Genomic DNA, 27,190 nt, shown 5'->3' with positions numbered 1-27,190 from the left:
AAAACAAGTACCCATGGACCACTATTTTTCTTTTTATAAATCTTTCACATGTATAATTATAAGCCATTTGTAAAAGTATTATAAAATCTTATAAAAATGGCTTATTTCTCGAAAACAAGCACATTGACCCCATATGTTGTTTTGCTTTTTTGATTCCTCATTTAATTCTCTAGCAATATATACTTATTTTGTGGAAAGTTATTTATTTTGAAACTGAGCAGCGAACTTCCTTAATACCCAAACTTTGGATCTCAGCCGTACCGATTTTTTTTTATCAGAAGGGAGGGGGTTAAATTACCATACCCCAAATGTGGAGTTTAGTTGTAGACGATCCGTAACTATCCCTTCCTAGAATTTGGGGTCTAGGCAACCTTAGGCAATTGCCTATCATTTTTACCTTGTGTGGATGAAATCGTCGCCATTAGGACTTTTCGATGAATTTAAAAAGGAAGGGAATTTGGTCACCATACCCTAACTTTGGACCTCAGCTGTAGACGATCCGTATTAACCTAGCCCACATATGTCCTTGGGTCCAGGCAACGTTAGGCAATTAACTATCATGTGTTCCTAGTGTGGGAAAAAGATTTGCTGTATGGACTTTTTTATGAATTTAAAACGGAAGGATTTTTGGTCAGCCTACCCAAATATTGGACCTCAGTTGTAGATGATCCATTACTAACCCCCTGGGTCTTTCTGTCCAGCTAACCTAAGAAAGTGCCTATCATTTGTACACAGTGTTTATGAACTTAAGAAGGAGGTTGATCATCATACCCCAACTGTGGACATCATGTATAACAGTTCCCTACCTTTACCCACCTATGTCTTTATGTCTATGCAACTTTATGCAATTACCTACCATTTGTACATCGTGTGGACTTTTTGTAATTAAAGAAAGAAGGGGGTTGGGTCACCATACCTCAATTTCAATTTTAGACTTAAGTTGTAGAATATCCATAACTTTACCTGTATGGGTCAATGGGTCTTTGGGTTTAGACAATCTTTGACTATTGGATATCATTTGTTCTTAGAGTGGACAAAAGCTTTGCGGTATGGACTTTTTATGAATTAAAGAGAGAGTGAGTTTGGTCAACACACCTCCCACCAATTATTGGCATCAGTTGACAAGTTCCGTGATTTTACCCACTTGGTCTTGTGGTCTAGGTAACCTTAGGCCATTGACTATCATTTGTAATTCTTGGAAAATTTTAAAATAAAAAAAAAACCAGAAAAACTTTCAAAATATCTTCTACATTCCAAGATCAGTCGTTTTGTTTTTGTTTTTTTATCTTTAAGATTAAATAATATCGTTACACTAGTTTATTATGAACTATTGTTATTAATTGTTTATTATTATAAAGACAACAAATCCATTTCTAATCAGAGAACGCTAAACAGAGAAAGGATTTGTTAAATGAAATTTTAGATGAAATTTGTATTGAATACACGAGTTACTTATCAACTTCGTCTATGTTAAAATGAATTCCTTTCGTCTGCCTACTGGAAATAAATTGTCATCAGGTTTCATAGGCAGTCCAGTAGTCAACACTTCGGTGTTGAAATGAATATCAATAATATGATCAGTTTTTATAAATTTCCTGTTACAAAACTTTGAATTTTTTGAAAAACTAAGGATTTTCTTATCCCAGTCATAGATTACCTTAGCCGTATTTGGCACAACTTTTTTCAATATTGAATCGTCAATGCTCTTCAGCTTTGTACTTGTTTGGCTTAATAAATATTTTGACATGAGCGTCACTGATGAGTCTTATGTAGACGAAACGCGCGTCTGGTGTACAAAATTATAATCCTGATACCTTTGATAACTATTCAAAGGATGTTTCATGTTATTGCAAGTCTTCGGTTTTTGGACATGATCAGGTTGGCGCGTTTTCTAATCGTTCTCTGGCTTATGTTCGCGAGCTTAGAGCATAAAATGTTCACTTGCTTATTGTTACCTAGTTTTAGTCTGGTTATAAAATGTAATGTATAGTTCTTTACCTCGGATCAAATGAGTGGACGTCACATCCGTATGTTTCCACCAAAACATCATCAAAACTAAAGTCCCAGTTTATGCTAAAAGATAATATAACACTGTAGTTCTTTTTCTTATTATGTTTCAATGCTTAATGTTGATGTACTATTCGAGGTGAAAAACTGATTCGTCTTGTTTGTCATAAGTCGACATATTTTTTTGCTATATATTTTTTTAGCTTATCCATCTATGATGAAATCTTTATACTGTTAGGGACTTAAGTTATTGCACTATGCTACCGATGTTCTGAAATACTGTGAAGCCACTTCCTGACCTGCACTGGCATAAACCCAACAGCAGTGTTAATCATCAAGACACTTCTAACGAGGTGATTGTATCGACCTAGTGGTAAAAAATTACGAGCACCCAATTTCTACGTGGCAATGGTATCTCCACCCCTGTGACAGTTTACACCATTCAGCTATTTCTTACGCGATAATGGTTGCGAATCAATGGTAGTTTAACTGTATTGTAATTTTTAACGCGACCTATATACATATATATATATAGGGGTAATATATACCAACCAGTCACTTCCTGAACTGTAATGCTATTAAACTAATGATAGTTAATATCAACTAAATACTGTGAGATGCACATATCTGGCTTAACATTTATCAGAAATGTTACCTTCTGTTTACAACCAAAGATAATGTATAAATATAACGAAATTCGATGAGACTGAGAGTCAAAGAGAGAGTATTAGCGCTTTAAAACCATGTTTAATCGACCATTTTCAGCATTTGAAAATGCCTGTACCAAGTCAGGAATATGACAATTCTTGTCCGTTCGTTTTTAATGTGTTTTGTCTTTTAATTTTGCCATGTGATTATGGACTTTCCAATTAGATTTTCCTCTGTGTTCAGTATTTTTGTGAGTTTACCTTTTGGGTAATTAGAATGGCTGAGGCTATCTTAAAATGAACTTAGTGCTTGGTCATTTAGCAAAACATTGAGTGCAATTTCATATTGAATTTCAATGTAAAGTACTAAACACAATGCATATTTTTGTAAGTAGCCCAGTTTAAGATACTTCAATGCATAGTGTGAGGCAGTTTGATAGACTTTGATATAATTATACTTTGAAGATCAAGCAAATTGTTTATAGATGATATAACGAAAAATATTCTCTTAGAATAAATAATTGTTTTGTTAAGGGATTGTGCAGAAAGGAAATAACAATAAATGATGTTTGAAATCATAATGAATTGAGAAAAAACTTACCCGAATGAATAAGCCAAGCATGGATTTGAAGGTCTGTACGGTTTATCATGACAAACATTCCATCCACCATCGGTCATGTGACCTAACCGTAACACTTCTTTACAATGAATCTGTGTCGATGTCAAATATCTATAGAGCGCAAATATGATGAAGTATGCGATTAGGTATTGCCTTACTTGTTCAATGTGTGTGGTAGGAAAGCACAAACTCAATTTAATGTCAATTATAAAGTTACTTTTGTGTCTCCTAAATTGAGACTTTAATGTGCTGAAGACTGATTCAAGTAATGCAGTTTTCCAACATGTATTGTTATCTTTTTATATATCTGTTTTTTTTTAATGTCTATGTCTATGTCTATGCTAATTTGTTTATCTACTTTATTTTTGTAAGTTCATAGTGTACACTCTCATTGTTAGATATCCGTTTATGAATCGCTTTTAATCTTACAGACGATTTCCTGAATTTATTTTTAGTTGCAGATTTATAACGCTATTCTTAAATAATGTAATCTGATACATATCTCAAATCTATTTTAAGTGAGGCGGACGAATCCAAAAAGATATCCAAACACTTGCGTTTATGGGCATCATCCCTTCTGTATCCATGTTGAGCATGGTTTGAAAGATATAATGCTATATTACACGAATAATTCGGCAAATTAAATTCTTATAATTGACAACCAGCACTGCTGTATTAAGAGAATTGTGATTAAGATCCTATGGAACAAACATTATTTCTAGTTTATCTCATGAAAAAAAACCACTCGCAGACATAGTTCTAATTTGGGCAGTGAGTCACTTTCTGTTCTAAAGTTATGCTTTTTATAACTTTAAAAATAGCTACTTTTCCCCGTATTAGCAGTAACATCAAATGCATTAAAAAATACTTTCGCGTATTATAAGCAAGATTGACCGGGGCATTCGGGTCCTCGGACACAATTTTTTTTATAAACTTTCTTTCGAGAATAACAAAGTAAAAAATAAAAAGAGGTTGCAAGAAATACTTGTCACTCCACTCTACAAATGTTAAACGATGCGTTAGAATTTACCTTACGTATAGGTCATACCGCTGTTCTGGTGAACATTTTACAATCTCTTTGTCCTCTGGTATTCGTACTTGTCCACGATCTGCCTAATATTGTGATAATATGAGAAAAAGAGAAATCAAGTGAACATAAGAAATAGATTAAGGGAATATAAAACATTAGTCATAATATAGATAAACATACACAGCCATATCATATAAGAATTTTAATTCAAATTTCAAATTATGAGTTTAACTACTTTAGAAATTTCTGCAGCATGTTAATCTTCACGGGAAACTTCAAATGCTTTGGAAACACATTTCTAATTATACCAGTTATCTTGCTATGGGTTATTCAAATGCTTTTTAACATTTTCCCAAAAAACTGATGTTTAACTTGAAAGTTTTAAACAGAAAGAAAGAAAGGTATAAATAGATGGCGACTTCTACATTGGTTTTGCAAATAATACATTTATAAATAATCGTTGGTAATTTATAGTATTTCATTTTTTACTTAAGGTGGTATGGGTGTCTTCCTCCATCTTGGATTGTAAAAAACAGAGAATCAAAGGTACAGATTTTCCATCAAGTTAGCAACATTTGATGCAGGAATGCAGATATTTAATGTGAATTTTCATTTATGAGAACCAATTTATAAGAATTTAACTTATAAATATTAATATTTTTGCAATTGTTGACTATTTTTGGTTGTTTTTAGGTGTTTTTTTTTTTAAATTGGCATTTTAAGGGGAGGTAACTCTAAAACTGTGCATTTTCTGAAGGATTCTACATGGAATTTTCCTATTTTGTATTTCAGCCGGAAATAACGTACGGTGACCCTATCTTTTCTTTTGATATTCTCAAAGCAATGTCTGAAAGCTATCTTTTCCTGAAGTATTTAACAATTCTATCATTTTGTTTAGTTTCTAATCATAAAATGGTGTTTTTCCTGTATAATCCATACAAAATTTGTCATTTTGTCCCGTCCTGTAGCTTAAGAAAATGCACGGTGACCTATCATTTTTATTATATTTTTCGACATGTATCAATAGATACTACGTTTTGGCAAAGTATGAACAAATTCTATCATTTTTATTTTAGACTGATTACTCAAAATCTTACTTTGAATAAAAAATATAAAGGAGCTCGAAGATTCTTTTCGTGTTCGATTGAAGATTTGTTTTTTAAATTGGTTCTTTTATTTTGTCTTGGAATTGTCTGTTCGTTTTTTATATCATTTAAGATTGGCCTGTTATCGTCCTTTTACTACTAAATTACTGCCGCTTGCACAGTTTTTGTCTTTTTGATATTCAGATAATACGATCATTACTACTGCTCTTCAAGACAAATATTAGATACATTTAAAAAACAGACCCTTCCTAATATTTAATTAACATAAAAGTGAAAATATTCTAGAAAAACTGAAAGTGACGTTATGGATTCCCAGCTTCTATTTTTTGAAACTCAGACAATGAGAGCAGTTTTGTTAATGCATTAATAAATATCAAATTAAGTATTCATATGTATGTCTTTTTTGTAGAAATATACATGTTGTGTACGAGTTATCATTATGTTCAAACTATAATTTGTATTTTGACTTTGTACAAATTGTTATTTGAACAAACAGTGCCTGGACAAATTACAAATTACAATTATAATATTTGACAAATTAAAAGTCAAATTATAAAAATACCGATTGCCGAGGAAAATTAAAAACGGAAAGTCCTAAATCAAATTGCAAATCAATAGCTCAAACACAACAAACGAATGGGCTACAACTCTCACATTCCTGACTTGGTACAAGCATTTCTTATGTAGAAAATATTGGGTAAAAACTGGTTTTATATCTAGCCAAATCTCTCACTTGTATGACAGCCAGGGTTTCCGCTGGCGGTCGCATTTTCGCAATTTGCGAAAAAATAATAATTGTGGCGATAAAAATTCATCATTTGCGAAAGAATTTGGCTAAAGAAAAATATAGAACGATTTATTTTCCTCCATCTTGTTTATTTACTTTTTTTTCGAGTATCTCGGACTTTACCCAATCATACAATATTCGGAATTCTCCTTGACCTCATTAAGATTTGTACAGAAAATCAATAATCAGCTGATTGCATTTTATAGCTATCGACAACAAAGGACGAATTAATAAAGGTGTCGATTAATTTGTTTGACAAAATGATATGGTTAAATGGCTTCCGTTAAATGTCACATACAGAATTTATTTACCACTTAGACGCACGTGTTAGAGGCAAATTCTCGACGTCTCCTCTCCTTTTCACGATAGTTTAAAAAGAAAGCTCTTGTTGTTACGAAAAATGTGCAAAAGCAAGAACAATCTCCGATTTAAAACTGTACTTATCCTTTAACTTTAATATAGGTAATTGATTAGGGAGACTTCTTGAAATTCGTTTAAGTGACACACGGTTTTCAAGCATAGTTTTACGTCTCAACCTTTTCATTTACGATGGTCAAGAAAAGAAAACTGTCGTTATGAAGAAATATATTCAAAAGGTTGGGAACAACCCCTCTAATGAGAGTAACTCTTCAATGTTATGACTACACATGAAATGAGGGATCAATTTCATGTCATAAAAGCTTTTCTTTTGTTGTAAAAACAACTTCTTAGTTCAAAAGAGCACATCAGTATTTTTTCTTTTAAAGAAACTTTCTCTACGAACTATACTGGTTTATATACTAGTAATAAAAACATGGACATTATTTTTGTTATATTCCGGGACTTATATTTTCTGTATTATTAAAAGTATAGTGACCCCTCTTTTAGAAAAGTTGTTTAAAATACAATGAATATTTTTACCTTTTAAGTTAAAAACAAAATCTGTTGTTTTGAGTAAATGTTGAATGTTTATTCATTAAAAGTAGACTCTAAAATAAGTTTGAGAGAATAATCATAGACACAATGGGGCAAAATTACCTTATTTAAAGGAAAGGGGAAGGGGGAGGGGGGAGAAAAAGGTAAATTTTAAATGATAAATATAGTAATGTTACTTGGCGAAAAAAATATTAAAGTGGCGAAAAATATATTGTTTTGGCGAAAGAGGTGGCAAAAAAAATAATTGACCCAGGGGAAACCCTGATGACAGCCGTATAAAATGCCATTATAATGACAACTATGTGTGAACAAAACAAGCAGACATAATAGGTAAAAAAGTAAAAAGTTACAGCAGCCAACATTGTGTTATTATCTTAATCCCTATAAAACAAATAAATATGTAACAAATAAACTCATCATAGATACCAATATTGAAATTTTGTGTTTGCGCAAGACGCGCGTTTCGTATACAGAAGACCCAAAGAAACACAAGACGACATATAGAATTCAAAATGGAAATGGGGAATGTGTCAAAGAGACAACAACCCGACCAAAGAAAAAAAAAACCCACAACAGCAGAAGGTCACCTACAGGTCTTCAATGAAGCGAGAAATTCCCACACCCGGAGGCGTTCTTCAGCTGGCCCCCAAACAAATATATACTAGTTCAGTGATAATAAACATTAGTGAAAATGAAAGAATACAAGAATTTACCATAGACCAATAACACAAATAACGGATTAACAAAATCACAAAAAGACTTTCACATATAGCACAGTAGCAAATATAAAAACAAGATAATTCAAAAATTTACCATAGCACAATACCGCAATGATGGGAAGTATACGTACAGAGCCACGAAAAGTAGATATCACAAAAAAAAACTGACTAAAGGCACTGGGAGGGGGGGAGGGGTCAAAATGGACGGTGGTGACTTTTGTTAAATTACTTTTTTTTTCAAATAGTTAAGAATTATAGAATTACAGAGTCTTTGGCCGTGTTCACACCAAATGATGTGTAGAGTAAACATGTTTACATTTGGTTTAATGTAATGCACACTAGTTTCACATTAGATGTGTTCACATATATACATATTGTTTAGCTACCTGTACATAAGTTTTGTTCACACTTGTAAACTATATGTCATTTAAATATTCAATACGTAGAACAGAATTCAAATTTTCGAACAACTTTTCTAGCAGTTAGGGAACGACCATTTGACTTTAAAAAAAGGGGGTCGATTTTACCACAATTTGATTTAAAAAAAATCGGATCATACAGATGATTAGAATGAACAAATGTTCTGAATCCAAAGTTTGCCCATACATTATAGTGTCAAATATAGAATTGGTACCATAGAAAAAATAAATAAATATAAACTTTTGTCCGAGAAAAAAATCTGACTTAGATGTCTCGATTACGCATTAAAAACGTAGGCTGCATCAGCTTGCTTACAGACCAGACGAAGAAATAGAATTGCGATGTTAAGGATCACTACATTTCTATCTTTTCTGTTTGTTTCAAATGGTATTTTTTCTCCATGGAATATCTAGCAAAAGGAGGGGGTTATGGTTTTTCTAACTGTATTTTGACGGACTTGAGATACTGCACAAACAAACAATTAGCCTCACCCTTTTTCAGTAATGCATTTATGAGTGAATCGTTGTTTGAGTAAAGACCAGTGGCAAATATTTCTGTCAGTGTGTACGTCCAGTCGATTCGGGAAGACCTTTTCAAAGGAATTATGTGTTCGGCAATGATGATGGATGAGTTTTGTTTGTCTTGATAAGGGGTTGATAAGGCTACCTATTTTTTTTTTATAACAAATAAATATATAAAGTTCAGAAAAATATTTCTGCAAAGAACTTTATTAATTAGTGCTATTATAAGTATCAATTTTATATAGAAATCGCTTCTTTTTTAAATACACATGGGAAATTTAAATTTCTGAATGCCTAGTTTTGTGTACACTTAACCTACACAAGGCCTACATCGACTATCGACTGCCTGTAGACAAAACATGATTTACACTACATGTAAACATTGAGTTTTATAAATGAGAACGTAATGATGTTTAGTTTATGTGTGAGTTACACTAACACAACACCGAGTTTCGGTCAATATGAACACGGCCTTTGATTTCATACTTTAACGCAAACTGATACTTCTTACGAAATTGCAATTTTCTCATTTCTCAAACTACTGGCTACTACATGTTATTAAATTTTGCGTTCAACTATTCTATCCTGTAACTTCTTATTATGCTGTTACATTTATGTTTAATTCAGCGGTCAAACAGCATGCTTGTAACAATTTAAACTTATCATTGGACGTGGTACTTACTATTATTTGCTGTATACTATACTCCTTATTTAGACCTGTCGACTTTAGTAAACCTCTACATACATTGTAAACCTAATAAATTAATGGAGTTAATATAATTTTATAAAACCTCAATTACTATGATACAAATACATTTCTAAATGATAAAACATTACAAGCTGTAGATAATTAAAAAATATGATTGTTTGATTCTGTAAAAATGAAGTACACTGTAATATTGTTGATCGATTTGTTTCTTAACACCAAAATACTTTTGATCATTTGATATGATTTGTGGTTGGATACATTACACTGCAATCAACAAAAGTTTTGGAAATAAATTTTATAAAATTCCCCGAATAAGTTAAGAACGCGAATCCAATATACACTTTAAAACACCAAAATCTGCAGAAATAAGAGCAGAACAACATAAATAATCTAAGGTCAACATAACTTTGAGAGTTACAACCTGAGTGCCACAATAGTTACATAAATTTTGAATTTTGAATTTTAAACTTTTGCCAAACCTGAATAAATGAATACCAGCCAGATGTAACCTTCGAGGCGTGAATTTCACTACCAGAACAATTTATAGTAAACTAGCAATGTAATATCATATAATAATATAACGACATTTGTTAGTGCTTATGACAACTAGTGACTTCTATCTGGTATGCTCTAGAAGAATATTTCGAAAAGCCAAATACATAAACCTCAAATTGACAGATAAAAATGTCTTTACCTTTGTCTGTGAGATGATTTGCAAACTCACAGCACTGACTTCATTTAAAAACTTATTATTTACAATGAAAATATATCACCAATGATTCTTTTAATAGGTTGATGTAGACGTTCGAACCAACAAAATGACAAAGATAACTTTAGATACCAGCTTCAGTTAGGGTTGTGATAGGTATGTATAAGATTTTCAAACAAGAAAGGAAAGATGCAAACGGTTGTCGTTTTTAACATACCATATCAAGATAGACACAGCTTGTTCTGTTCTTGTTATTCGAAAGAATACCGAACCATTCTGGTCTCGACCAGTATATTCTAAACCCTGCTTCAAACAGCTTTCTCAATTGTTTAAGTGCTGACAAATACTTGATTCCAGATTTAGGATCTCCATAACTAATCCGAATAGATAGCTGTTGTATTTCATTAAGCATTCCACTCTTTATCACGTGATCAACAACTCTCTCAGTAAGGTTGCCAACATCAATAATTAGTATACCCTGGCCATTCTATAAATAGTGAAATAAGCATGTACATTTAACAGTTAAGCAAAAAACATCAGATAAAAACTGAACAGACAAAAGGATATAATATTTTTTGAAACCTTTTGCAAAAGAACACCATTATGTTTGAAGCATGCCAATGTTTTTTTTAATTTTTAAAAACGTTTCCATGTGTAAATCACATTATATAAACTGCTTAATAAAGGAATTAGAAAATGAACAATTCACTAGGAAACTCAACATGAACCCACACGGCAATCACAAAGGTGAAAATCCTGAATAAACTTAGGTATATTTCCTTTGACTTTAAAGCAAACAAATACAAACTAGATCGTCTTTCACTGTATTGAATACCTAAATTGCATAAGTGTCCTTACAAACAAAGTTATATTATGGGCTTTTCCAAGTGCTCTAAGAAACCTCTTTCAAAATTATCAACATCCATCAATTGATCAGCGCTTACAGCCAATCATCAAAGTTATTGTGCAACTACTTACTTTGTCAGCGTGAATCAGATTGATATACAAGTACTAAAAAACTATACATATTAGGTAAATGTTTGTATCAAGTCAGAAATATTATATTCATTTCCCATTCGTTTGAAGTGTTTGGCCTTTTTTTCTTTGCTATTTGATATAGGACTTTCCGTTTTATTAATTTACTTTTTTCTATAACATTTGACTTCTCTACTTTTTTAACAAGTATTACCCGTTCTAATCTAAGATTTGGTCCTGATTTGCTTAATGAAAGAGAGTGACCAACGTCGTTACAAGAAGTTTGTCTTTTGGAGGAACAGATAATAAAACTTCACTTTATTTGATAAGGAAAATGTCCCCTTAAAAATAATTCAAAGTTTGGTGACTATGTTCAACGAATCTTTTTCAGCCAAAATCAAATAAATGCTATCAAAGATACATAATAGTCTGCATCACATCTTGATTTACATCTAGAAATTGACATTGAGGGTGGGTTGAGAACTAATAATCGAGAAAAGAGATGATTTCTACTTCCGATTGTGAATTTTCCTTTTCTATGTTTCAAAATTCCAACAACGCCTGCATACAGAGTATATTTCTGCAGTTGAAACGACTTTCAATCGCTTGCATTTCCTATTACGATTTACTTCATATAGGGTTGATGCTTCAGAATTTTTTTTAAAACAAAAGTTCCAAGTGGTTAAGATAAAAATATCCATTCGAAAATGTTCGAACAGCGGTATACTACTGTTGCCTTTATTTACTCACGCCATTCCGATTTGGTTGGTATGAAAGATCTGTTTCACAGATGAAGAATCAAGTGTCGTTACTACAATCCGGAACTCTTTTCTTCGAATGTGACCTTCAGAACAAGACTTCTCATTGGGTTTGTACTTGCAGCCTGAACTGCACGATGGTGACACATGAAGAGTACATTTCATTGCCCTTACGGAGCATCTAAGATCAACGGTTTTTGGTGTAGTTCTTAGTGCTTAGTCTTTAGTTTTTTGATGTTGTGTTTTGTAAACTGTTGTGTGTCTTTTTTTAATTCTTCTAAGGTCAACTTTGTATCAGATGGTCGGAGCATTTTTTCAAATGATTTCCTTATCTATCAATCAATAAATTAGTTAATCAATTGATATTGTTTAATATTAATATCTAAATTTTAAGTTGATTTTCACTAAATCAGCGAATAATCTGTTTATATCATAAGCATTCACATGTGATTCAAAAACTGTTACTGCTTCGGGAGACACTACGTATTATCGTGTACACAAACCAATACCCAAACATTTCACAAACTCTCAGGGATAACATAATCCTTATAAAAAGTCTAATAAAACGAGATTCTTGAATTTAAATGTTAAGGAAATAATTTAACCAATACATGTATATGACCTTTTGTAAACCGGAAGTAGCTATTTTTTGTACTTTATTAATATAAAAGTATATAGAACCAGATATTTTTGGAATCAGTGTCAAGTAAATATTCAAATATAATCGGAAGAAACATTTTTCAAACCGGAAGTAACAAATTATCTCCCTTATTTAAAGAAAATATGTATGGAAACAATATTGGAATCAGCTTACTAGGAGCTAGCATTTGACGATTGAAATGACATTTTAAACTTAGTTTCACAACTTTTCATATCAAAATACATTGTTTTGATGGAAAGACCTTCAATTGTTCTCTGAACAATTGGTTTTTAATTAACTGTGCATTTGTATTCAGATATCGCAGATCAAATTTATTCGTTCTTTGTGTAATCATACGTTTTTTGATTGAGTTAAGTCTGCTAATTGATATTTTATCGTATGTTTTTATATGTTGTGATGTTATGCTATTGTTTCAGAAAAAGGGAGAAGGTTTGGGCCCATTAAAACGTTTAATCCCGCTGCAAATGTTTGCACCTGTCCTAAGTCAGGAATCTGATGTACAGTAGTTGTCGTTTGTTTATGTAATATATACGTGTTTCTCGTTTCTCGTTTTGTTTATATAGATTAGACCGTTGGTTTTCCCGTTTGAATGGTTTTACACTAGTAATTTTGGGGCCCTTTATAGCTTGTTGTTCGGTGTGAGCCAAGGCTCCGTGTTGAAGGCCGTACTTTAACCTATAATGGTTTAATTTTTAAATTGTTATTTGGATGGAGAGTTGTCTCATTGGCACTCACACCACATCTTCCTATATCTATATGTTCCGGACCACATAAATATTTGGACCATAGGCGAATGGTGATCCGATGGTCCGACCATACGCGTATTATTTTGTTTTGAAGCCTAATAAGTATAGTATTCTCCATTATGATTTCACACAGAACATAAATCAGTGTACGTTTATGTAAAACTCAAAGTTTATAATTTACCCTCAAATCAGGTTGTATATCTGTCTTTCATTAAAAGCTCCAATGGATGAAATTGCCGATATAAGAGAAATCTAAAAAGTGTTTGCTAAGTACTTTCCTGTATTTTGTTCCTTTTATTTGGTTTGTGAAGATGACAAAAATACTGTACCAATTTTCTTTTTACTGCATAGCTCCATTCATCAAGCTTTGTGGGTTGACCTACAGTTCTATTGTTACTCTTTTCTGATGCATATATTTCATCTGTTCCACTTTTTACGCTTAAATGAATGAATAAACATATGTGGATAATATATGGATAATTATATATAAAATTCTAAAGATGTGTTTAACGGTACTAACATAAGATCGTAATATACAAAGTAAAATCCAATATACAAAGTAAAATCACAAAAATACTGAACTCAGCGGAAAATCAAATGGAAAAGTCCCTTATCACATGGCAAAATCAAATGTCAAAACACATAAAAAACGAATGGTCAACAACTGTCTAAGAGAATGTTATAAATTTTGTTGTCTTATATTTAGGCCAATCAAATAGCCTTCGTCATAGAGTTATTTTGGTATCTTCAAATTGTTATCCTTAATAACTTACAAAAAAACAAGTATATAATGTATTCTTATGTATATTTAATTATTATAATAGTGTAACCCTCGCATTTATAAATAAAAAGAGTGTCATTTTTACATGTGTTGTAGTAAAATTTTGATGTGCTCGTACCCTTACGTTTTCAATCAATACATTCAGTAGATTTTCCAACAGGGGGTTTTAACATATTCACATTTTTTCCCGTATTAAGATAGACCTATCTTCATTGTATAGTATGCAGTTTGCAATACCTGCATATCACATTGAGTTCAAAGTATTTGTATTTATTTATTGTCGTTTGGTTAACGATAAGTGACAAGTATTTTATACATACACAAGACAAAAACAAATTAGAATACAATAGACAGTGTCTGAAAAGCGACTCGGAAAGAAGGGAACAGTAACTGGAAACATTTATCAGACATGTTGTTTAGACACAGAAATGTTGTCAAATCTAATGAATTTTGTTTTAAAACAATAGATTTTCCTTTTAATGTGAATCAATCATTTGTACGGTGTATACATTTTATAGCTGATACTATTCCTACTACAAAGATTGTCTCGAGAAACGCAATAACTGTCAAATAAACCGTGTAGTAACCGACACTATTTTCGGATATCTTATTTCACTTTTGACAGAGTCATTTCGATATCTTCGACTTATTATCTGTAAGAAGTTTCAAAATACAATTATATAATGTATGTATCAACATTTTTGATATGTGTTCTACTTATAACCTACGTCGAAGCGACTTATAGTACTTCTTGGGACGTATAAGGTACTCAAATTGACGTATCGAATTGAAACGGTAGGACTTATAGTACTTCTTGGAACGTATAAGGTACACAAATTGACGTATCGAATTGAAAACGGTAGGACTTTTCTTTAAAGTTTATTTTTTTTATAATTATATACAAAGCAGGTTTAATAATTGTAACACTTTTATGAAGACGAGTGATTAAATAACAAAAATGTATTAATGTACCTTGGTGTATGGCTGTGAACGTTGATCTTATAAGTCATGTTGATACTCTGGATATTTTCAAAATCATTTACTGTGCTATGAAAAATAAACAGTGTGTTATATCTTCCCATTGTTTTCAATATAATATATTCGTGCTATATTTCAAACAGTTAAAAATTATAATTCTAACAACTAGCATTTACATGTACTTCTCTCAAGAAATCAGAACATTTTCATAATAATTGAAATGCTTTTTTAATGATCATACGTTGGACACTAAAAGTAGTACATTGCAAAAGAGTAAAAATCTTAATGGGTATTATTTATTCTCATAAGATATTGCTAACTGAAATAGTAATTGATTAATCAAATAAAGCTATAAAAATCCCATGACAGAATCAAAACACAAACAGGAGTAGGAGTGTTAATGTTCCTGTTACCGTAGCTATATATCAGATGAAATTGGGAAAGGAAATAGGGAATGTTTTAAAGCGACAACAACCCGACCATAGGGCAGACAAATAAAGGCAACAGTAGTTTACCGCTGTTCAAACAGTCGAAGCCCATCTATGGGTCTTCAATGTAGCAAGAAACTCCCGCACCCGGAGGCGTCCTTCAGCTGGCCCCTTAAATATGTATTTCTTACAGCTAGATACTAGTATTATACTATGTGTAGTGTGTAATATATTTACAATCGTTAACACAATCATTCATTGACGGACAGTTAGAAAAAGAATTCCTGTAAGATTGTTGTATGATATAAAAAAAATCATCATTGTACCATAAAATTATAATAGCTCTTTTGGGAAGTACGTTCAATTGACATATATTCAGTACAGCTATTGTTAATATCATTCATTCGACCCGTTAATCAATGTGATTTTGTCCTCGGAATAAATCTCTTTTTTATATTCAAGATTATTTTTATTGATTTGTCAAAAAACTGAAAAGCCTGAATAATAATAGAATTTAATACGCTTTATTAAATATAGATTGTGCAAAACATTAGCCTCAGTTGTAAAGTTCACTCCTCTTTATGACACAACAATCATATATTCATTTAAGAACTGGAGAGTACATTGATTTTTTTCTTTTCCAAACAAATCCCGATGTCATAGATGTCTAGAAAAACTCTTAAACAGAAAATGCCCCCCCCCCCCAAAAAAAAAAAACCCAACCCAAAACGAACAGCATTTATATTGAATGTGACCTGTTTTTTTATGGTCCATGAATTTGTTCATAACATAGGATAAAGCGGTTGGTTCAATTTCCTTCAGGAAAAGAGGAAATCCCAATTTTAGAGATAATGGCATAACTCTTGATATACCGAAGCCATCGATATAGAACTTTACCTGTATTTATGGTTCCTCACGTTGTGATACAATTTCAAAAGATAGGGTTAAGTAGTACTCTAAATATCATCCATAAATCCTACTTGTAACGGACGGACTGAGAGACTTGTGTATCACAATATATTCCCCTTCTCTTTTTGAGGCAAGAGTTTAACAAGTGAAGATGAAAGAAAAAAAAACTAAACTGAACATTTTCTGAAATACTTAAATGTGTAAAAGGTCCATCCAATTTTACTGAAGTAAGATTTGTAAAACGTCACTGAAAATAATAGAAGTATTGTCACGTAGGCCATGTGATATTTTTGTGTTATTGTCCTTTTTACGACAAAAACATTTATACGGTTCTAGCTTATCCTTGAGGACTTATGAAAAACCTTTATCAGACTGCTTTTTAAATGATTTTTTTCATTGGCAAAGAGAGCAACATATTTAATAAACATTACCTTAGGAATGATAAATGATATTACGTTAATAAAACATGGCTTTCCTTTTTATACCTCATCACATGGATAACTGTTTTAAAATTTGGTTTAAAGCATCCATCTGTACATATATTCCACCCGTTCTTTACCGATCCATGTCGACTTCGTTTTCCACAAAAAAATTGTATTGTTGTAGTTATTCTATAATGAATAGTTAAAAGCGTTTATAACAACAAACAGAAAAATTGAAAGGAAACGATCAAATATCTTATATAACTGTGGTTTGTTTGTCTTTTTGTTTCCGCTATGGCATTGTCAGGTTATTTGTTTGCTTATGCAATTGAATGTTCCTTTGGTATATTTCGCTTCCCTTCTATACAAGTATTTGGTTCACAAAATGAAAGTTGTGTCACGGTTCAATTGTTTTTTTTTCGGCTGATAATTTCAATCGATTTTGATACAACACGGAACATATTAGATTGTGTTGTTTTTATGACGCAATTAAAAAAACCAGTATTCGATATATAAATTGATAAATGAAATAATACAAAAAAATCAACCTTTGCATTTACATGTACTAGCTGTAATTACCTTTGATATAAACAATCAATAACATTTTGGGGTAATGATGTCAAAATATGGTCAGGTGGAATAAAGAAAGTACCATCAAAAGTCCTGTATTGTTCAATCTGAAATCATTGAAATATATCCTAAGGTTTAAGAAAGTCACGAAGGTATAAAAAAAAAACCAAGTAAAGTACAATTTACTAATAATCAAAATATGTTTGGATACAGAATCATTGTAATTTGCATCCCCCAAAATATACATTTGTATGTCGTACTAACATGGAAAATAATTATAACATTTCATTGATAAACCAATATCGTGATATTTAGTATCAAGACTGACCCACAATCCAAGCAAAATGTAAAAAAAAAAAAAAAAAAAAAAAAAAGGCAAAATGTATATCAATTAAAATTATGTACAGTTATTTACAAAATGAAAATATGTTCCGGTCAAATTGATATGTCATCGTGCTGTTACAACCAGTTAATCGTTTTACTAATATGTATCGTTCTAAAAGTTAATACTTCAAAAACCATTGATAAAAAGAGTTTATTTTTGTAATAATTATGTTTGTTTACAAGAGAGAGAGGCGAAAGATACCAAAGGAACATTGAAACTCATTAGTGGAAATAAATTGACAACGCCCTGGCAAATGAAAAAGACCAACAGACTAACAACAGTTTACAAAACACAAAATAGAAAATCCAAAGACTGAGCAACACGAACCCACCAAAAAAGGGGGTTATCTCACGCGCTCTGGAAGTGAGAGCAGTTTCTGCTCTACATGTTGCACCCGACGTGTTGCTCGAGTATGTACACATTCGATGATAAGACTAATTAGGTAGTCATAAGAAGTAATAGAGCACTGATTTAAAGGGAGACTTTTACTTGTTTCAGATTTTAAACCAATTTGAAATTAATAAAAAGCAGGAATCCTGTGGAACTTTCAGTCTGATGTTTTTAATCATACACACTCTTTTCAGTCTGATGTTTTGAATCATACACACTTTTTTCTTTCAGTTTGTTAACTCAGATTAGAGTGCATCTCTATAAATCTAACGCCGAAACAAAAACACAAGTGTTGGCTGTTGGTCGGTTAAAAACAAAACGCTTCTCGAAAGTAAACAAATTTTCATTTTGGCTTGTATCATTTAAAACAATTTCGTATACCATGGGGCAATAAAAAAATCACAAATCCAATAAAACACAACTAAAGTAGGCCATTGAAAAAATCAAAAAACGACGATAATACATTCAAAACAGTACATTGAAAACTAAATTTGAGCATATCAGACAATTTCGACTGTTTTTGCTACATACTTTTATACCTAATCTATTCTTTATTCGGCTTACAAAATTGTCAGTTAAAAGGGTATATTGGACACGATATTCTAAAATTAACTTATATCGCATTTTGAATCATATCGCTGGTATCATTGCTGGTGAATTATTAGTCAACACAATTGACAAAATATTGTAACTTGTGTTTCGGTAAGGGCATATTTGTATTTTCATTTCAAGTTTGGTAGTTTTATCTAGTCTATGGTCGCTAATCCATTTGAGAAAGGCTGTTTTATTTTGCTTTTCTTGTTAAACCCTTATCCCTTGGCTTGTATACCTGTTTTCCCCATTTCCATTCTCAATTTTATTGTAAACGTATCGGAATTTTGAGAGAAAAGAAACAACGATACTATCAAGAAAATTTCCATTATACAATTATGAGCCATTGAAAAGGTGAATATCCAAAATTGTCAACACGAGAAGGTTATTTCACTGAAGGTGCAGCCCGAAGTGAAATGAATTTTAAGGGTTGACAATTTGGGATATTCACCTTTTCAACGGGAAACAATTGTTTTATTATACCGAACTAACAGTGGGAGGGCATTTCGAACACCTACTAGTCTATATGTTTAACATAACACACAAACTGACGTTTGTGTTCGAATTTCTCGAATTAACAGCTTCCAGTGTTGTGCGAACGCTGCCGTTTTGTTATACCGCTGGTGTAAATTTTTAGGGTTATTCGTCCTTCCTTGAAATTGAATAAAAATTACCTGAATTATTCCTTGTCACGTGATAACATTTCACCCAATAGAATTGTTTGAAAAATATGTAAGGTATAATAATATCAGTAGAGGAATATCTCACCGTTCTTATGCAGTTGAAATCATCTTTTGGCTTAAAGTCAACCTGGGCTGAGTCTGTTAAGTATTTCTGAAAAATACAATTATTTTTGACATACGAAGTTGTAATATTCGTACCAGTAATTATAATTAAACATCAAGTTGAAATATCGGTAACAGTAAGTAAAACTGTTTCATATAGAGACTTAAATGTCAGTTGTGACAGTTTGATAAGTTTAGAATACCTGGGTTGCTTGGATGGTGTTGGAATGTTTGGGAGAATGAGTAAAGGTGGAATTGACAAGAAAAGTGTTCACCTATAAAAAAGTTTAGATTTCGTGTTTTTATCAAAAACACCAATTGAATATTGTTGCTCGTCTAACGTACAGTGGCATCCAAGTGATTGGAATAAGACCTTTTGAAAAGTGATAGTAATTCCAAAGGATTCTAGTTGTAATCTGATATGTCATTGGAAATCTTTTTGTATTAGTTATTTTGCTCAATGCGAGATTGTTGATCGTTTTGTATCTGTGGTTCTTTTCTCATCGTATCATTGTTTATCATCCGTGTTATTGTTTTTGTGTTTAGTTCTTGTATTCGATGTTTCATTGTTGATCGTTTTGTAGTACTCTGCTACAATTGACTATATCTGTAGATGCATATCTTACAGTTCTTATACAGTAAACATCTTCTTTTGAACTCAAAACTCCCAGGGCTGAGTCCTTATTTTTTCCCTGAAAAATACATTTATACAGCAAAGGTTATCTATCATAAAATAGAAATCTTACGGTTAGATACAGTTCGAATTATTCAATCCATTCTTTATAGTTTGCGGTTAAATTTCCTTCCAAATTAAGTGTTTCTGGAGGCTTTAGTTGTTCCATTTTTCAAGTTTTACATCTGACAACATGTGGTGTACGTCAATATGACAACATATTTGACTGACTAACAAGAGGCTGTCAGAGTGATAGCAAACCGGATTTTCATGCAGAGGTCGAACCCGGAACAGTTGAGCAAGTATGGACACAACATTTAGGTTTAAAATAGCTAAATATTTCTCAAAACAAAAATCAGACTTGTATATTTTGTAATTAAGACATTTTGCAGAATTCATAACATTATGTTCAACATGTGTTCATTAGTTCAACATAAATTTGTCACTCAAACATTTCTTGACATTCTTACTACTATTATCAGATTTAGCAATTACTTGATCATCCCACATCAAATTAAATCCACATTCATATAAAGTATTTTTAATTTCTAACAACCATTTAGAGTGGTAGATACCACTTTTACTAAGCTGATACAATATAGAATACAGTGTATATGAATTTTTTTCTCTTTCACCACACATGATACGTTGCCTTTCTTAAAACTATAAACATGGCTTTTCTTGCTTGCTGTACAATTTGAGCTTTGGTGTCATTAAAATTACCCTTACATGAAAATATAATACCAAGGTGTTAATAATTTGTAACAATATTGAGGCTTTCACAACTATATTTAAAGTTCATATTATCTGTGTTAAGTCTAGATCTTGAAAATATTGCAACTTTTGTCTGAGATATGTTAACTTGCATTTTCCAAGTTTGACAATATAAATACATGGCATTAAATGAGGCTTGTAACTCTGCTGCCGATTCGGCTAAAATTACAGTATCATCTGCATCCAATAACAAATATAAACGAAAATATACAGCGACTTCATCAGTATCAAGAAGTCGTGTGCAAAACTCATATAAACTAAACCATTATATGAATGTGACATTCGACCAAGTCATTTAAGAAAATGGCAAACAATACAGGAGATAGGTTTTCTCCTTGGCATACACCAACATTGTATTTAAAAAAGTTTGAACAATAGTTGCCTTGTCTCACACAAGACTTTGCATTGTTATACATACTGTTTATAATCTTAAATATTTTGCCATCAATGGTACATTTCAACAGTTTTTGCCATAAATATACTCTTCTGAGTCAAATCGTTAATATGGTTCATGATATTAGGTCTTGAGTTATTTCCCTTTGAACAGCAATTGTTTAACTAATTAAGCAAAAATACTTCTCTAAACTTAGATTTGATATAGTTCTCTAAAATAAGTTATGATGTGACACAATGTATATCTATTTTCTAATAATGCTCAAATATGATTAATAGATCCAAATATCTTATCGTTCCTTTGTCACAAACTAATATATAGATCTGCAAGTTAGTTATCAATGTAATAAAATGATAAATATCCTTCCATAACAATAAATTAGTATCTCATTAAAGGAGTTCACTTCATCAAATATATATATAAAGCAAATTTGAAGATCTAACAGTGTTGGGTTGATGTTTAGACGAGTTATATATATATATATATACATGTAGCAGTCAGAAAGGTAGTTTAAATAGAATAACAAACATACCTACCACACAATTCTTAAAACAATTTACAAAAGAAAGGAAAAAGCAAAATGTATAATAATAAACAGTAAATTTCAAACTATATTTATATAGTGCTATATATACAGAGCTTGTAATCAAAAGTAATTAGGAAACATAAATGAATATGTCACTACAATTATATTTGTGATTGATAACTACCCAATTGTTATCTTAAAAATCAAACTTTATATCTTTGATTTGTAACAAACTAATATCTGAAACGCATCTATCAATAACAACATATTTTTGTTATATGCGTTTTAGTTATTTAGTTTACCTTTGAACAGAAATAAGTATTTTAATAACGCAACAACGAGAAAAGATAAAATCGTGAAAATTGAACTTGACCTTCATTTAGTCACAAGAAACAACATATCAAAATTTGAAAAAAGTCTTTAACTCGTTTTTATGTTAATGAACGGACAATGTTTCGCAGCCGCCTGACGTATATTCCCAGATCAATAACCAATTTTTCTGTCGTAAATCCGGTTAAAATGCTTTTATATCTCAAGGGGTGTAACTCTAATAGTTTTTTTGTATAAGCTTCCTGTAGAAAGGAACACTTCAAATAATATTAGGGTATAAGTGTAATGTGGTGAAGAAATGTTTTGTTTCATACACCTATGTACAGTACACTATGCAGATGGTTTTTAGTATATTTATTAAATAAATGTGACTTAAAACGTTATATATACAGTTTTGGATTCTATTTTGTTTAATATTACAAACTTAGCCTATTTACATGTGTGTGCATTATATAAAAAAAGGGAATGTGGTATGATTGCCAATGAGAAAACTATCCACAAAAGACCAAAATGACACAAACATTAACAAATATAGGTCACCGTACGGCCTTCAACAATGAGCAAAGACCATACCGCATAGTCAGCTATAAAAGGCCCCGATAAGACCATGTAAAACAATTTGTATGTCAACAACAACAGTTTTATAAAAATAAAAGATACATTTGTACTCATAAGGCTTTATGTTACATAAAGAGTTTATGTTTTTGTAAGTATGCGTTGATAACTTAAAAAGAAGCTTGTTCTGACAATATATATATATATATATTTAGAAAATGTTGTTTGTGCTGTTTTTAGACCCTTCTACAACGAAATTTGTTTTACAGGCACACGTATAAAAATTGCGGTTTTTATCCAACGCAGTCATAGATTTGAACGTAGTTTTCAATTTAGACTCGTTTATATTTTTTCGTTTGGGCTTGTATCATATTTTCCCTCCGGTTTATATGATCCGTTCATCCTATATTGAATCTTAAAATTTAAGAGTTTATCTAAAAATGATGGTACTTTTTATATGGCCTTCCAAATACTGTTTCGATCCCTAACATCACTGAAGAGACATTTATTGTCGAAATCCGGATCTGGTGTACTAAAAATAAATTGACACCTTATGTTTTTGGCATAACATCGTGGCCACAAGTAAAAAAAAATTCTGTTTAGTATTAAATTTATATTAAGATCCATTTTGTTACTTCTTGTGATCAATTTTATTTGGCAATCGCCAATGGCAGTCAGCAGGGTTAAAGAACATCAGTTGTTCGACCTGTTAGTCAAATGCGTTTTGTTTAAATATACTTTTTCACTTTTTTGGTCTTTTGGAAAATGTTGTTTGTGCTGTGTTTAGAGCCTTCTACAACGAAATTTGTTTACATGCACACGTATAAAAATTGCGGTTTTTATCCAACGCAATCATAGGTTTGAACGTAGTTTTCAATTTAGACTCGTATATATATATACATATATACGTCTGAGTCAGTGACAACTCTACAACAGATTTATCCATCGGATCGCCATCAATGATGGTGATACATGGCTATGTACATTATGTAAATACATCTCGTCTATTCATCAACCCAACAATGTTAGATCTGTATATTTGTTTCGCAAATTTTTTGTTCTTCCCTCGCCGGGATTCGAACCCATGCTACTGTGATATCGTGAAATATATATTTGAATTGGTCTTGACTTCTTAAAATAGTGTTCAATCATTCAAGACATCTAAAATATACCTCTTTCTTTACTTTTAATAATATAATTATACTCAATATGACAAAAACTAAAATTATAATAAAATTATTCAAAATGTTTATTGAATATTAAGATAATTGTGTGCCATCTTTTAAAATACGCAGGATAACAATAATAATACATGAAAAAAAATTATTCCAACAATTACCATCATATAAAATAGAGAATATTAATGCTTTAAACTTTCTCTGCCTCACTTGAACATTTGAATCAATGAAACTCTTATTACTGATATTGCATCATAATTTATAGTACATTGCTATCATCGTGCTTGTCAACGGGTGGTTTGAGATTCTTCATGAAAATATTCTCGAAATATAAAATTCTAGGTTCACAACCGTATTCGTTCTTCACTTTTTCATGAATAAGAAATATTAGCTTTAAATTTATTTCAAAACTATAATTCATTAGTATGTCTGTCTCTATGTACGAATTCACATTAACATTATATTTGTTGTTAAATGCATCTAATAATTCTATTCTCTTGACATGTAGTTGGAATAGTAGGTTACTTCCTTTTTCCTCTATCTTGGTTACGAGTTCACTGCTTATGTTTAAAATTCCTTTGAAATTGTTACAATCCAGTAACAAACGGGTTATTTCCATCTTGTCACACCAGAGAATATTCCATTTAGTTGGGTCAATATTATCAAATATTTCCTTTTTCATCTCTATATAGTATTTATACTTAGAACTGGACATAATGTAACCATATGCACTAAGTCTTGATTTTCTGTATGACACAATTGACATGACGGTTCTGCTATAAAGTGTGTAAACTTGTGTTTTTCTGACTGGAATATAAATGATCCAGTCATAATTCTGACTTTCACAATAGCTTTTCTAAGCTCAAGTCTTGGTTGGTTTTTCAAATACCAGACTTGCACAATTTGTCCAAATTCTATGTTCATATATTTTAGACTGGTTTTAGTGATGGCTTCAGATTTTAATTTAGCGTTCCAGAATTGATTTACTTAATACTAAAGTAGTGCATCATAAAGATGAACACAAAACATTGTATACACATGACACTAACCCTGCTTACTTACCTTTGTTGTGGATGGAAATATCCTTTCTGTATTCGTATCATCGTAACTGACAGCGACGAAGTATCTTTTTACAATCAAAGTCATCAATAATCCAACCATTAAACATGACAGGAATATTTTCGTACCACTCTTCATCTTCATCTTCCTGAAATTTCAAAGTTATATCTTAATTTCAATAATTGTGTGTACTTTTGTGTTCATTTTCCTGGGATATTATCTGTTCATACTAGATTTCAATATGGAATAACTTGGGCATAGGGTTGAAGTCTTTTAAATTTGAATCATTCACACTGTCTTTTTGTGAGATTTGTATTTTATAGTTGCTGTCTCTAAGACGTTTCCTTGTAACGTATTGGTACAAAGCACTGATCGTTATGTAAAATTTGAATAAAAGTAAATAAGTCAAAATTAAAAAAAGACAGCTGCTAGCAATGGAATTAGATACTTCGTGATGTCTTAGAGTTAGGTTGACCCAATATTCGACCAAATTACTAGACGTATAAAGGTAAATCAAGAAAAACATACAATTTATGATGTGATATTTTCGTTTAATATGTTCCCTCAACTTTTTACATCCAGGGTGTTACACGAATTGAAAATTAAGGTTATTTATGCTTTAAGCAGTGAAGCCCAATTTCCGTCTTCAGAATGTACTATCGTGTGTAACCATTTGATCTGTATAGAATGTATATGTTGTGTACATGATGTAAGTTTGTACAAATTATAATTTGTACAGTGTTTTTGTACAAGTTATAAGTTTTATGACACATACCATCTGGCACCAGGTGATAGAAGTTCATTTTCTAAAATGTATCAGTTTAATGTCTTAAATTCAAATATATGTACTTCAACCTAACCTGGAAATGAGGATACTTGAATGGTTTAAATTCTAATTTTATTTTTCACTTTATACCAAAATCACATCGATTAAAAAGTCTTTTGTGTTTTATAGTGTTGTGTATCAATGTTCAGTATGAGACTGTATCAACACTGGTATTAAAGAGATAATCGTAACTGCAATTACGATTATCCCAATATGGCGACGGTAGATATAGGTAAAATCTTTACACTCATTTTTCTTAAATGTAGCGTGTTTTTGTCAATTGTTACTCAGCTGCAAGGTTTATCTATACCATTACATCATATTTGAATCGTAACGGTACACTGGAATTGTCTAAGCGTTGTGAAAATAGCCGTTGGAAAATTCGGGATGATAATCGTAACTCTATGGTATTTTTCTTCTTTGATAATCGTAATATTCTGTATCGGATAATAGTAACTGAAACATAATAAATTCATGTCTTTTAGCATTTCAATGGTATTTTGTGTCTTAAAAATGCAAATGTCGAGTTTAACGATGACATTAACGCATATAAAAATAAATGAAGAAACTTACCCGTTAATATCTAGGATAAATTTATAATATATCTCTATTTATAACTGACAACAATATGCCTAACCTTTTGACATATACATGTACCTGTTAAAGATATGGAAAATGAAACAGCTGTCGAGTCAGTTATTGTGATATTAGTAGATATTTTTTTTTTTCAAAGTTTCAATGTTGTGTGTGCGTTTAAGTTTGTTTGTTTTTTGTTGTTTTTTTTGTTGGTTTTTTTTTGGGGGGGGGGGGGGGGGGGGGGGTGAGAAAAATTAGCTATATTCCATTTCCCAAAAGTGCAATCCTTTCAATTCATTGCTCAAAATGAAAGTCACGTATACCACATTTTCATATGTCATATATTTTGCCTCCAATATCACGTTTATACTAAAATTCTGTGCGAAATGAACAAAAGTTTCCGTCAATAACTTTATAACTGCATTGTCGAATTTAGTGTTCATATTTCCCTTTTCCTTATAATTCAATAAATAAAGCCGTCCAATGTTTCCCTTGGATTCACTTTTTTTATTTTATACTGATATAATATATGATTTTAAAAATTAAATTCAAATGTTTTGAACAAATAGCCATGTATTTTAGGACGTTTCTTTAAACAGTGTGGATGGTAAATGATCTAGAATAGTTACCAGTTTATTGTTACTATAATTGTTTATTGTTACTTTTGTTTAAATTATTGTTACTTTTGTTCATTGTTTTTATTAGCCTTACCTATAGCTTTATTTTTATAG

The 27,190-nt window shown here is 31.3% G+C and overlaps 1 protein-coding gene across 1 annotated transcript in view; it reads right to left on the bottom strand.

The window, feature by feature from the left end:
• LOC134712406 (uncharacterized) overlaps positions 1-27,190 on the bottom strand; it is a 45,159-nt gene that overhangs the window by 4,759 nt on the left and 13,210 nt on the right. The window contains exons 2-13 of the mRNA XM_063573918.1: positions 25,061-25,205; positions 20,195-20,260; positions 19,552-19,617; positions 17,427-17,524; positions 16,911-17,036; positions 15,083-15,157; positions 13,659-13,767; positions 10,407-10,676; positions 9,454-9,525; positions 4,304-4,386; positions 3,256-3,384; positions 1,999-2,073 (exon numbers count right to left, since the gene is read on the bottom strand). Of these exons, the coding sequence (XP_063429988.1) occupies positions 1,999-2,073; positions 3,256-3,384; positions 4,304-4,386; positions 9,454-9,525; positions 10,407-10,676; positions 13,659-13,767; positions 15,083-15,157; positions 16,911-17,036; positions 17,427-17,524; positions 19,552-19,617; positions 20,195-20,260; positions 25,061-25,201 (1,310 nt within the window). The 5' untranslated portion in view covers positions 25,202-25,205. The remainder of the gene's footprint in view (positions 1-1,998; positions 2,074-3,255; positions 3,385-4,303; positions 4,387-9,453; positions 9,526-10,406; positions 10,677-13,658; positions 13,768-15,082; positions 15,158-16,910; positions 17,037-17,426; positions 17,525-19,551; positions 19,618-20,194; positions 20,261-25,060; positions 25,206-27,190) is intronic.

This window comes from Mytilus trossulus, chromosome 3 (assembly GCF_036588685.1).
Source record: "Mytilus trossulus isolate FHL-02 chromosome 3, PNRI_Mtr1.1.1.hap1, whole genome shotgun sequence".
NCBI classification, from domain to species: domain Eukaryota; kingdom Metazoa; phylum Mollusca; class Bivalvia; order Mytilida; family Mytilidae; genus Mytilus; species Mytilus trossulus.
This window is presented reverse-complemented; position numbering and strand designations above follow the sequence as displayed.